At 45.1% G+C, this 12351-nt stretch overlaps 1 protein-coding gene across 2 annotated transcripts in view; it reads left to right on the forward strand.

Moving 5' to 3' along the window:
• SORCS1 (sortilin related VPS10 domain containing receptor 1) overlaps window positions 1-12351 on the forward strand; it is a 384379-nt gene that overhangs the window by 348615 nt on the left and 23413 nt on the right. For both annotated transcript variants that reach the window (XM_067537229.1, XM_067537228.1), the window contains exons 19-21: window positions 1307-1493; window positions 6387-6520; window positions 8687-8810. In XM_067537229.1, the coding sequence (XP_067393330.1) occupies window positions 1307-1493; window positions 6387-6520; window positions 8687-8810 (445 nt within the window). The remainder of the gene's footprint in view (window positions 1-1306; window positions 1494-6386; window positions 6521-8686; window positions 8811-12351) is intronic.

The following is a 12351-nucleotide window of genomic DNA, read 5'->3' on the forward strand; positions in this document are numbered from 1 at the left end:
CCGATAACTTTTATTAGGGCAACCGGATGTCTGCCCCTTTCAGAAAAATAAGGAAACAAAATCAAAGGAAATTAAATGTACTTTCATCCCAATGCTATCTGCTGTCCCCTCAACTGTTAATCTAACAGCTTTCTTCCAGATGAAGGATCCAGGCAGCGGCACTGGCTCCAGTGTGCTTGCATAACAGATGACTCTATAGCAACAGTGGGAGAGCGTGACTGTATTTCCCAGTAATCACAGCAGACCCCCTGAGAGGCACTTTCAAAAGTGGCTTTTAGTAGCGAATATATAGAGCTAAGGCGAGTTGAATGTTCCCCCCTGGAAGGCTGGCCTGCAACAGCCACTGACTATTTCTGTATGGATTGTCAGCCTGTTGAAAATGGACCATACTGGATACATCCCCATATCAGTAAGATGCGAGAATTCCATATTCATGTTTCCAGAGGCTCCCTCTGCAAGCAAGAGCATAAATCACGTTTCCTTTCCTTGTCCTTGTCGAAGAGCACTGGTTTATAAAAAAGGCTCCTGGTTGGTAAAGTAGCGTGTAAAGAAACAAATCTGTGCAGATCCTTTGAGTTTTAGATGGCCAGCCTTATTCATTTCCTCTGCCTGTTTTTACACAAAGAGCTCCAGGCTGAGTGTCTTGGATGCTGAATTCATTGGAGTTGTGTGTACAAAAAGCAAGTTCATTTGCTAGTGCAGAATATTAACCACCATAACAGGCTTTCTCCAGATAACGGGGTCCCCACTCTTGCATGGAAAGTGGAGCTCCTTGCTGTGGTTTTTGCTGCTGTGACCCCTTTTTTAATTTATAATGATCACGAAAAAAAGTGCCAAATAACAGCCCAGGGGACTAATATCCTTGCATTTACTAACAGCACAGCAGCACAAGCTATACCCTACACCTGTGCTACTGGGATCATCTCTAGGCAGGAAGAGGAGAGGTTAGTCGCCGGGCTTGTCCAGTCCTCAGCCCTCCCCTGCTGACCCAGCCAACATGGGAACCCATTAGTACTGGTGGTTTTAATGAGGTGGACAGCTGCCTAGTAGACAATTTCCAGCCCATTTCAAACAGGCCACTGAACAGCTAGCAGTAACGTAGGGTCATTACCAGCCAGGGCTGGATTCCTCTCGTGCCCTACAAGGGGAAGGGATCACAGGCTGTTGCAAATCCTCCGAGCCATCCTGAGATGCTGTCTGAAATCCCAGTCTGAAGTCAGTGGAAGCAGGTTCAGGCCATTCGAGAAGTCAGGTCAGAGAAGAATCGTTTTCCTTATTGCCTCCTCCCCATTTGCATTTATCATAGGGTGATGTCCAAAGGATGATCATTCAGGTGGATTTTGGCGACGGCATCGCTGTGTCCTACGCCAATCTCAGCTCGACGCAGGATGGGATCAAGCATGTCTACCAGAACGTGGGCATATTCCGAGTGACCGTGCAGGTGGAAAACAGCCTGGGATTGGACAGCGCTGTCCTGTACTTACATGTAACTTGTATGTTATTACCATTGTTGGCTTACAACATATCTTAAAGAAACAATGCACTCTCTTAGAGATGATTCATGTGGCTCCCTGTCTGAGAGGAGACCTTCTGAGATGTGTGCAGAGTCAGAGAGAATGAACTTTTATCCTTCCCCAAACTGAGATCCTGAGAATCCAAAAGCTATTCACAGATAATGGCCAAGATTTTTTTTTAAGACCCCCTCATTTTAATACCTCAAATTTCAGGCGCCCAGCTTGATTTTTCAAAGGGTGAGTTCTCAGCGCTTTCTGAAAATCAGGCTCCTTTGACATGTCTCAAATTGGGCAGTCCAAAATGGAGGGATCCAGAACAGCTAGCCAATTTTAAAAATTGTGGCCTGTATGTATACCTAGGGATCACCTGCCCCCTGCTGAAATGCAGCCACTTCTGCGGTGAAAATCAAGTATATTTCACCCTTTCTGTCATGATGGAAACCAAATTCCTGATTCTGGAGAACGTTACAAGAAAAATATCTGCCTCTGGTTTTCTTTCTAACCTTCTTATATGTTAGCTGCTGCCAATTTAAAACCCAAATTTAGCTCTGTCCCTAGATAGAGTTCATGTTATTTCCCTTTTGTTCTGGTTAAGAGTTACTCCAAGCCCAAAGTTCTGACCCATGTCTGAACTTTCCCAGAGTTCTGGAAGGGTTAGATCCAGGATCTTTTGTGTGTGGATGGGACGGGGGGAGTTGTGGGTTTTTTACTGTACATGTATGTTATTTGGAAAGGAAATTCTGAATCCTGGAACTAGGGCTACAGAAATTGTTGTTTCTAATTAATACCTGACACTTTACCTCCTTCAAAGTATTCAACAAGTTCTATACATAGATTGCAACTCCAAGGATACTTTATCCACCATGAATGCAGCTGTCCCTTGGGTGGAAGGGGGCAGCAGTTTAACAGTGCTCTGACACATTCTGAACAGTTCAGGGCAGAGTGAAATATAGTCCTATAGTCGTGGGAAACTGCAGGGGAAACTTAGCTGGAACCCTGGGGCTTACAGCTCTTCTCTTGTGGAACCTGCCATGGTAGATGTAGGGTGAGATTTTCAAAAGCACCTAAGGGTGTTAGGAGCCTAAGGGTGTTAGGAGCCCAAGTCCCACTGAAAGTGTTAGGAAAATCACTCCTTAATGATCACCCAGCTTTATGCAGCGTGTGAATAATGGCACCTTCTGCAGTACAGCGCCTCCTGCTATCATCTTAGGGTGTTGACTCAGGAAAATAATGCCTTACGGAAATGAAACTCCTTTCATCTTAAACTTCTCTATCACTTGGGTTCCACATTTTGGGACTTAACCCATGTGGTTTCTTATGTCACAGCCTTGGCAGGTTGAGGGAGCTTTTCATCTTTGGGGCCAATGCTGAGTTGTTTCTTAGCTGGTGGAATATCATCCCTTGTATGGTGCATGCGATAGCGCCAATGATCTCTGTTGAAATTGGACGGACAGAGGCCTGTGTTTGTGAAGGCAAAAGATGCTGTGTTCAAATTTTGATTAACCCTCCTGCGCAGCGTTGACAGATCAGCCGTGGTGTGGGTTTGGCTGTCAAGACAAACTGATGGCTACACCTTGTTCTCCGAGGAAAAGCCAGTTCTTTGCTCCCTCGGAACCTCCCCTGCTGTTTGCGGAAAAGGCAGCCGAATGCGAGCCAGGGGTTATTTCTAACTGTTTGTAAAGATCGCTGGAAACAAACCGAGAATTGTTTTAGTGGTAATATTTCCAGGGAGGTTCTGACAGGCTCCTGCACGCAGGCTTTGTAATCAGCTGGGGCTTAACAAGAGGAGTTTTCATAGGGAAGATCATCATTGTGCTCTTCTTGTTTGCAGACTAATGAGGCCACATGATACAATAGCTGTTTTGTTATGCAGGCCACAAGTGGGAAGGAGAAAGCAGTTGTGTAGCTCAGCCATCTGCACTAATTAGCTTTCTGGCCAGCTGATCTAATTAGCCTGTAGGCTTTGGACACTGCAAAGTGATACTTAAAAAGGTGGCCATTGTATCTTTTATTTAAGGGATACTAGATACAGTTTTCGAAATCCCTATTAATGGGACTTAGGTTTCTAAGTCATGTAAAGCAAATTAGCAGAAGTATATCATCGTCTTAAAGAAATAAGCTTCACATTTACCAGAACCACTTAGATATTCGGAAATGTCATTAAAAGTCTGCATGCAGTAAGGGTTTTCTGTTAGGCCATTCATTGGGCCATACCCAAATCACATTAGATTCACTGGTATAATATACATTTTATTTATATCAGATCTATTTCACTCATCATCTATTACCCGGGGCACTTCCCTGATTCTGCTATGGCCTCTGTGCAGACCTAGTCCCCTTGGGCCAAGGTGGAATAGGATTATGTCAGCTCCCGTTAATACCAACTGCAAACAGCCACATAGGGGGCTGGAAACAGGGATCATTCAAAGGAACTGGGGGACATTTTGGCCACCCTTTCCTACAGGCCCAAGTTCCCCAGCCATGCCAGCTGCAGGGCCACTGGCTCTGCACCACCAAAGAGTCAACTTCGCATTGGAGTGAGCTTCCGTAGGTTGTTTAAACTGGCCTGCAGCCCGGACGGCACGAACGGTGAGGAACCAAGGATCAGGAGAGAGAACAAAGCTACCTGTAAGCATGCACATACTGTGGGCTTTGACTGTAAGTCTTTTCTCTAGCATCAATGCCGCCTGTGTGTCGTCTCAGCGGGCCTTTAAGTTCAGTGGCCAACTTATTCTGTCTCCCTGCTTGTTGCTTTAACTCTTTAAAACAACGTAGCCTCTTACAGAGACGTTAGGTATAGGACGATTCTATGCAGGTTGTGTTCTCAGTACTAATTCTGGGCACCTGAGGAGCTGCATAGGGGCACGGGCCGTGCTCTTGGGTAAGATGGCAGCGCGGTAGTAATGCAATGGCTCATAGACCACAGGTAAACCTTGGAAGTGCAATTCTATTGTAGTTGGACGAGAGTTCTCGTCCCATCCCGTACACCTATACAGAGTGATACAGCACCACCTGCTGTTCAACCCCTCCGCTCTAAGTAGCATGTCTGTTTTCTCCAGCTGTATATTGGAAGGCAGATATTAAAATAATACGGACCTGCTTGGGTGCGTCTTTCTCTTTCTATCATAACGAGGGAGCAGTGACGGCCTGAAAGGACTTTAAACTCTCTATGCAGTACTGGGTCCTTTCAGAGGGTTGTCAGCACCGATATGTATAACAGCGCACAAAATAAGCTAGCATCAATGAGAACTAAGTGTTGGAGCTTACACAGCCCACCGTCCTGCTTCTAGCTCTCCCACTGCCACTTTGGATGCTTGAAATTCTGCCTCCTTTGCATTTTCTACTGCTACTGGATAGCTAGTGAATGCAGAACAAGGGCCCCTCACTTGAAATACACACAGCGCTAGATAATGATTAATTTCAGTTCTCACCCCCTACCTAAAACTAGACACCATCAGCAATTCCCTTGTGGCTATGGATTCTTGTAGGGGAATCCTTTTTGCAATCTACAGAGGTGTAGGACAAAATCCTGCAGTGCTTCCAAAGCATGAGGTAAATAGGAGCATTCAGCCACTCCTGCAGGTGGGCCAGGGGGCTAGGTAGCAGCCATCAGAGTAAAGATTACCCATAATCCTGGCCTGCAACAGCCCCATGCTAAGCAGGTTCCGAAAGCTCCTTAGTCATACCGTGCTCTGGTGTGGTGTTAAACAGTTGCCATGTTTCTACCCCAGCAGTGGCTGCATTTCAGTGGTGTGTCACAGAACCTGATTCTCCACCTTCTGCACCTTCATTTACACCTTCTGAGCTGGTAGCATTTTGCACCCACTCTGCACAGGTGTAAAGGACTGTGGTGCCAAGCAGTGGGGAATGTGATCTCCTGCGATCCTTGTGGATCAATAACGCTCTATAAGTGATGCTATATATATGGGAAGTTCTGGTGTCAAATATAGGCTCCTTTAATCGAACATCCAGATCACTTGTGGATACTGAAATCAGTCCACAAGTGCCTATTTCACAGTGTTTGACGGATGCAGAATTTGTACAGAGCCTGTATTGTAGAACTGTGCTCCAAAATTACCCTGTGCTTCCTGTTGTTCTCTCTCCTGTGCCCTCCCTTTGAGGATAACACTTCTGTTCTCCAGAGGAACGACAGTGACACATATAGAAAACAATCCATAAAATGAGCTGAGATTACAGAGCCCCTCTTTTTGCCCCCCACAAGTGAGAGAAAGGAACAGCCAGGGCAGGTTTCAATGTAAATGCCATTTGTCCGTTAAACTACAGGTTGGCTACACTAAGGAAATAAAAGGCACGATATAGGTGAGAGAAAAGGAGCGCGTGGGAGAGGAAAAGCTAGAGTTAAAAAGAAGGGGTACCGGAATAAATGCCTTGGTCCAGGCCTTCAATTGGTATAAATCCATGGAGCTCCATTCACGGTCGTGGAGCTATATCAATTTGCACCACCTCGTGTCTGGCCCTTTTGGAATGGGTCCAAGTATTTGTAATATTATTATACTTCTATTAGTGCTTCCTCGTGCAAATTCTAGTGCCTTCCCAGGGTAGCCCACGTTGTGTGGCTCTGTCGTCCTCTAGTGGGTAGTCCCCGTATAGAGGTTTGAGTCTGTCACAACCTTTGAGCTATAGAGCTTGGGTTCTTTAGTTCAGGAAGTAGCAATTCCTGATTTTAGATGCATGGGTCCCGAATGTCTCCCCAGAAACAGTTTGAAGCCAGCCCGCTTTGTGTGTGGTGCCCCGCGTGACTTTCCTCTTCATTGTCTCATCTGAAAAACTGGAGGACCCAGTATCAGACTCACATTTTGGTGCCTAAGCACGGGAGCTCACCCCCATTTGCCACTGCTTCTATCTCCACAGGCCCCCTGGAACATGTTCATTTGTCTCTCCCATTTGTTACTACCAAGAACAAAGAGGTCAACGCTACGGCTGTACTGTGGCCCAACCAGGCGGGCACGCTGACTTACATTTGGTGGTTCGGGAACAACACTGAGGTTTGTATTCCCTTACAGCACTTCAGCAAACCATCCCAGGAGGGAGACTGCGTCTGTGGGGGGTGAGGTGGTGGGAAAGCAGCTTGTGAATACTCTTGAATAGTGGAAAAAAAACCATCACAAATCAGGGCAGTCAGGCTTTGACCCTTCGCTCTACAAAAATAGAAACATAGGCATTGGCAGTCTGAATCAGCTCCATGGTCAGTCTCCAGGTGCTTCAGAGGAAGGTGTAAAGTACCCCACAGCAGGCAGAAGTGGGATAAAATCCTCTCACCCGTATATGCAAAATAGCCTTTTATTTTATCCTTTTTAAAAAAAACCCAAAACCTTACTTAGCTATCTCTGTGTAGGGATAATTTGAATTTTATGCAAATTCCTAAGCCCCCATTGGATAATGCTGAGGGGATCTGACTGAAAAGTAGGCTAAAAAAGTTTCTTTTTTTCTTTCTTTAACTAAATTTGACAATTTTTACAAACCTATCCATCTGAGCTGGAGTTTTCTGTTCATCTGTAGCTGCCTCTGCATAGCCCCAGGATTTAAACCCTGGTCCCTAGTCTATGTGTAGTGCATGCCTAATGAGAAGGAAAACTTTATCAATAACTCCAACACCTATCCTCTAAAGCAATGCAAAGCTCTCATTTTGTCTGTTCAACTCTGTATGCAAGAATTCCTCATTACCGCACTCTGGGGGATGCAAAATGATACACAGTACTTCTATCTGCCTACGGATGCAATTTAGCATAAATAGAGCACATACAACTTTCTGCCTCCTCTTTGCTTAGGATGCTTGCAAATGTTACCGGTGCTTTGTAGTTCTTAGTTATCTGTGTTGCAGAAGCACTCAAAGGGCCCGGTTAGTCTCTGAGGGTGAGCTTTTCACAGATGGTGAGGCCAGAAGGGATTGTGAGATCATCTGTTGTGACTTCCTGCACAGCGAGGCCATATAACTTCACCCAGTAATTGCTACGTTACCCCGTGTCTTGTGGCTGAGCTGGAGCATAGTTTTGAGAGAGCCGTCCAACCTTGGTTTAAAAACGACAAGTGATGGAGGATCTACTACGTCCTTAAGTAAATTATTCCCATGATTAATTACTCTGTTAAAAAACTGCATCTTATTTCCAGCTTGAATTTATCTAGCGTCAGCTTCCATCCACTGGCTTTTGTTATGCCTTTGTCTGCTAGATTGAAGAACCCTGTACTATCAGAAATCTTCTTCCCATATAGCTACTTACAGACTGTGTTTGTCACCTCTTATCTGTCTGAGACACCTTCTGTCTGAGAAATTAAGCTCATAAGTGATCAGTGCTGGCCTAACAGCTCCCAGTGAAGTCAAGGGGAGTTTTACCGAGGACCACAGTGAAAGCATGGTTAGACTAACACTGGCTGCTTTTGAGAATCCCACCCAGAGTTTACTAGTAAAGGAATAACCAGAGATTATGGCAGGGGCTGCTGGATGAGGTCAAAGGGGCCAGTGTTGCAAGCACTGGTGTGTAGCGCCTTTACACGTGTACATGGTAGCCTAGGGTTCCTGGAGCGGAGCCATTGTATAGCAGTGAGCATCCCCTTCAGAGACATGGTGACACTCCATTTGTCACAAGGAGGCAGGTTTAGGAGGCCCGTATCTGCCCTCAACCATTTATTTTAGTAAGGCAACAATTGTGTGCTGGAGGGGAGCTTAGGACATTGAGGGAGAAATCTGGGCCGCTTCCTAGCTCTGTTACCAACTCTCCATGTGACCTGGGGCAAGTCACTTTGTTTCTCTGTGTCTCGGCTCCCAAGCTGAACAATGATCTTTCCTTCCCGAGTGTTTGTTTAGACTGTAAGCCCTTTGGGGACATAATGGACCCTTACTTGTACACAGCACCTAACACAATTGGAACCTGGTCTTGTTTGTGGCCTCTTGGAGCTATTATAATACAACTATCAGAAGAGAGTTCACACTGATGGGATTTTTTATTTCCATCCAAAAAGCCCTTTTAATATCGCTGGTCAGAAACCGAGGATGGAGAAATCCTAGGTAAAGGGTCTCTCACTGACCCTGGCCCCTGTTGATCCAACTCTCAATGTGCCTTACCCCTCTACTGTTTGGAGTAGCAGAGATAGGAGTTCTGGCACCCAAAAGATCAGATGACCACCTCATTCCTCCTTTTCTCATGTGTTTGCAGCCACTAGTCACCCTGGAGGGGAGCATCACATTCACGTTCTCTGTGGAAGGAATGAACACGATCACGGTACAGGTCTCGGCAGGGAACACCATTCTGCAGGACACAAAGACTATTGCAGTGTATGGTGAGCCCCTACCCCTTTCTTTTTCTGTTGATTCCCCGCAGCAGAGCAGTGGTGGCATCTCTCAGCACAGGATGAGAATATAGCTGCATAGATATGGTGTGTTTGTGACAAATCTGCAGTTCCTACAGCAACATATTAGGCCCAACACTTCTTAAAAAGAGAAGCATAATCGTAGTAATCCAAAATGCCTTAGGGCAGATTCTGCTTGAAAATTACCCTGATGTAAATCTGGAGTAACTTCTCTGAAGGCAACTGGAGTCGATCCAGATTTACACCCGTCTCAGAAGGATTAAAACCTTGCTCTACATTTTACAGACAGCCACTTCTAGATGATTGCTGTAATATTTTCAAACATGGCCGTTGGAAAAGTGACTTATGTTACTGGCTGGCGTCTCTCCACTGATGAGCAGATGTCTTGTCCCAGCATGTGCAAAACCTGCATGGATCTGTGTCCATTACAACATACAGCTTAGGAGTGCACAATTGAATAGTGTCTTTCCCCCAGTGTTATAAGCACATCTCACAGTCATATGCTGGGTGGTCTCCCAGGTTTGGGCTATTTCATGCTGCCAATGGAATGACCCCCTCTCTGGATACCATTAAATCAAGTTTTTATCCCTGGCCCTCCTAAAAATACTCCTGAAGAGCAACGTTTTGTTTCTCCTTTGGAGTGGAGCAAATTATGCCAGATGTCCGGTATTTTCACAAACATCTCCACCCTCATTCTCCATTCAAATGGTTGGCTCCGTTGAGAGCCCTGCTGTGTTCCCAGCATCCTCCCTGGGCTGGATTCTCCAGCCTACCTCATTTGGGCCCTTGTGAAAACTTAGCACTGCTTTAAATTGCACCTGATTGCAGCAGCCAAGGATCGCCAGTGCACATCAGTGCTCTGATTTTATACCCCCTTCTCCTGCCCCAGTCTCAACACAGCTCTTCTCTGAGGGCCACGAGGTGAGGTGGTGGTGGTGGCATCAACCCCTCACCCCACCTCTGCTGAAGGCTGGGAATAGGTGGTTATTCTGACACATTCCCTGCCCCGGGGATTGGAAGGAGGGTGTGGAGGGTGTAGAGCTAGCTATGTCATCCCTATAGCCTCTGGGAATATCCCTACGCTGGCGGAATTCCCAAGAAACTAGTTAAGTCAGCATCCCAACCCCTTCATGCTGCTGGAGCAGGGTAAAGAGGTTGCATCGTGGCTGGGACGCTGGCACAGCATAGTTTTCTAGTGCAAGCTACATATGGGTTCAGTGAAGTGTATATCCTGTCAGTTTGTTTGCTAACTGCCTCCCACCTTGCTTATGAAAGATTCCCCAACCCTTAGCTCCTGCCCTGGGACATGGGATTCATCATAGTTTAAAGGGGAAATGATCGGGGGCAATCCTTCTTTAAAATACTGGCAATGCCTCTCTCCATGAAGTTGACCTGTCTAAAACTACTAGCTGGACTGGGCATGTGGAGGCACCCTGACAAATGCAAATATCATTGCTAACAGCAATGGAAATAGTGAAATACACAAGTGTCCAAGTTCTTTTTTTTTTTTCTTATCCCAAGGTTGTTTCAACGTGAAAGCTTCTCTCTGAGTTGTGAATATAAATGTGCAGTGTGTGTCTACCAGAGCATCAGTAAAAATGCCATCCAAATCCCATACAGCAGCCTTCTTTCATATTTCAGGAGCAACTACATAATACTGAATCCTGCCATAAGTGCAGGGGACTGGACTAGATGACCTCTTGAGGTCTCTTCCATTCCCACAATTCTATGATTCTATGTTTAGTGTAACATTTCTGTTAAATTCCCAGTTCCAGCCCCCCTGCTGCTCAATATGGTAAAGTAATTATGACGCTGCCTCATTTCTCTCAAGTGATGCTCTTGAGTGGTTCATTTGCATGCTTTCATAAGATAAACATCCTAATTGCAAGATAAGTCACCTGCATTTTGGGAAGTTAAAGAAAAACAACACAGCAGCCTATGTGAGGGTCTTCCTGGCTCTGTGAATTGTTCCATTTTGATAAATATTTGATGAGTTAGTTGCTCATTCATTAGTCTTTGTTGGGAATGACATCTTGAAATTAATGGAAGTGACCAATGGCATATAAAATAGTCAGTCTGTGAATAGCACAAATTTAAAATTGCTTTGTAGGCTCCAGGCCAATTCCCAGTGGACAAGAATCCACATGGCAGACAGAAAATTATTGTTACTGGCATCCTTCTGGGAAGTCTCAACTGAAGTTCCAAGGACTGAGTAGGACCAATCTGACTTACCCTAAATTTCCCTGGCAATGGTTATTACAAATCAGGTTTCAGATCCATTGGCAAGACATCGTGACGACACTTGCATTGCTACCATCTGTGTTGGGCCTATTTCTTAGATGAGCCATGAAATTCCTTCTCTGGGCTGGTTGATCTGATTTCTTTCACCAATGCGAAGTTCACACACAGAAATGGCATGAAACAACGTCTAGATCTTTGTAGATCGGTGCAACTTCTTTAACTTCAGTGGAGCTACATCAGTTTACACCAGCAGGATCTGGCTGTCCCCGAAAGTTTTAGAGCCACATGTGTCTATTCTATAAATGTAGGCCCAGTTATAAAGTTCAGAAGTTGAAAGGCAATACTCAGTGTAAATGATCTTGAGCATAATGGCATGATATAGTAAAAATATGGAAGAAGGACACTGCATTCTAGCACGTGCTTAAGTGTTTTGTTAAACAGGGGTGGATCAGGGCCAACATCGCTGGTGTTAGAATAACATACTCTAGTAATACTAAGGTGGGAGGGTTCTCATTGCTGTTACTGAGAAGGGAACAGCAGTTGAATGGAAACTTTGGGAATGTTATGGAGCAGCATTTGAGCCATTGCTCTGGAACTCACTTCCCCTTCCCTTGGTTCACAGCAGCCCAAATTTGTTAACCTACAGATCCATTACAATACCCATCTTTATCCCTCATGCATACAGAGATGGGTAGCTCCAGATAACAGTGTACACAGTACACCGATGGGAATTCTGCGGGCAAGGGGAGCCATTTAAATTTTGTTATGTCTAAGAAGTTGCTGAAGTCCTTTTTTTAGAGTAATTGACAGGCCGTTTTATGTATTAGAATATTTGTTAAAAGTGCACAAATCGTTGGATGGGCGCTCTTTCTACATTAATAAATATTGGATTATGGTTAGGTCATGGTAAGGGGTGAGGATGATGAAGGTATTTTACTGCCTTGTACAATTTTGTATGTGGTGTCCAGGTGCCTGTAGCCTTTGGGTGGATGCCTTACCTGTTGGCATATTAGACATCAAAATAAATGACTATACACTGGTGGAAATAGGAATGTAGGGCCATTGTAAATTGCACTAGTTCTGTTGTCTTCTGCTGATGTCAATCAGCATAGCTCGCTTGGCTTCACTGAAGCTATGCCAATTGACACCAGCTGAGGATCTAGTTGTCGCATTTGATTCTTACTCAGCTGGGGTAACTGTGTTACATTGGCTAAAATCCATTGCAATATATTTGATTAGATTGACAACCAGACACTGAAACTCCACAGTC

This window comes from Emydura macquarii, unplaced genomic scaffold (genome assembly GCF_026122565.2).
Source record: "Emydura macquarii macquarii isolate MOO-44397 ecotype Brisbane River unplaced genomic scaffold, CSIRO-AGI_Emac_v2 contig_3692, whole genome shotgun sequence".
Classification (NCBI taxonomy): domain Eukaryota; kingdom Metazoa; phylum Chordata; order Testudines; family Chelidae; genus Emydura; species Emydura macquarii.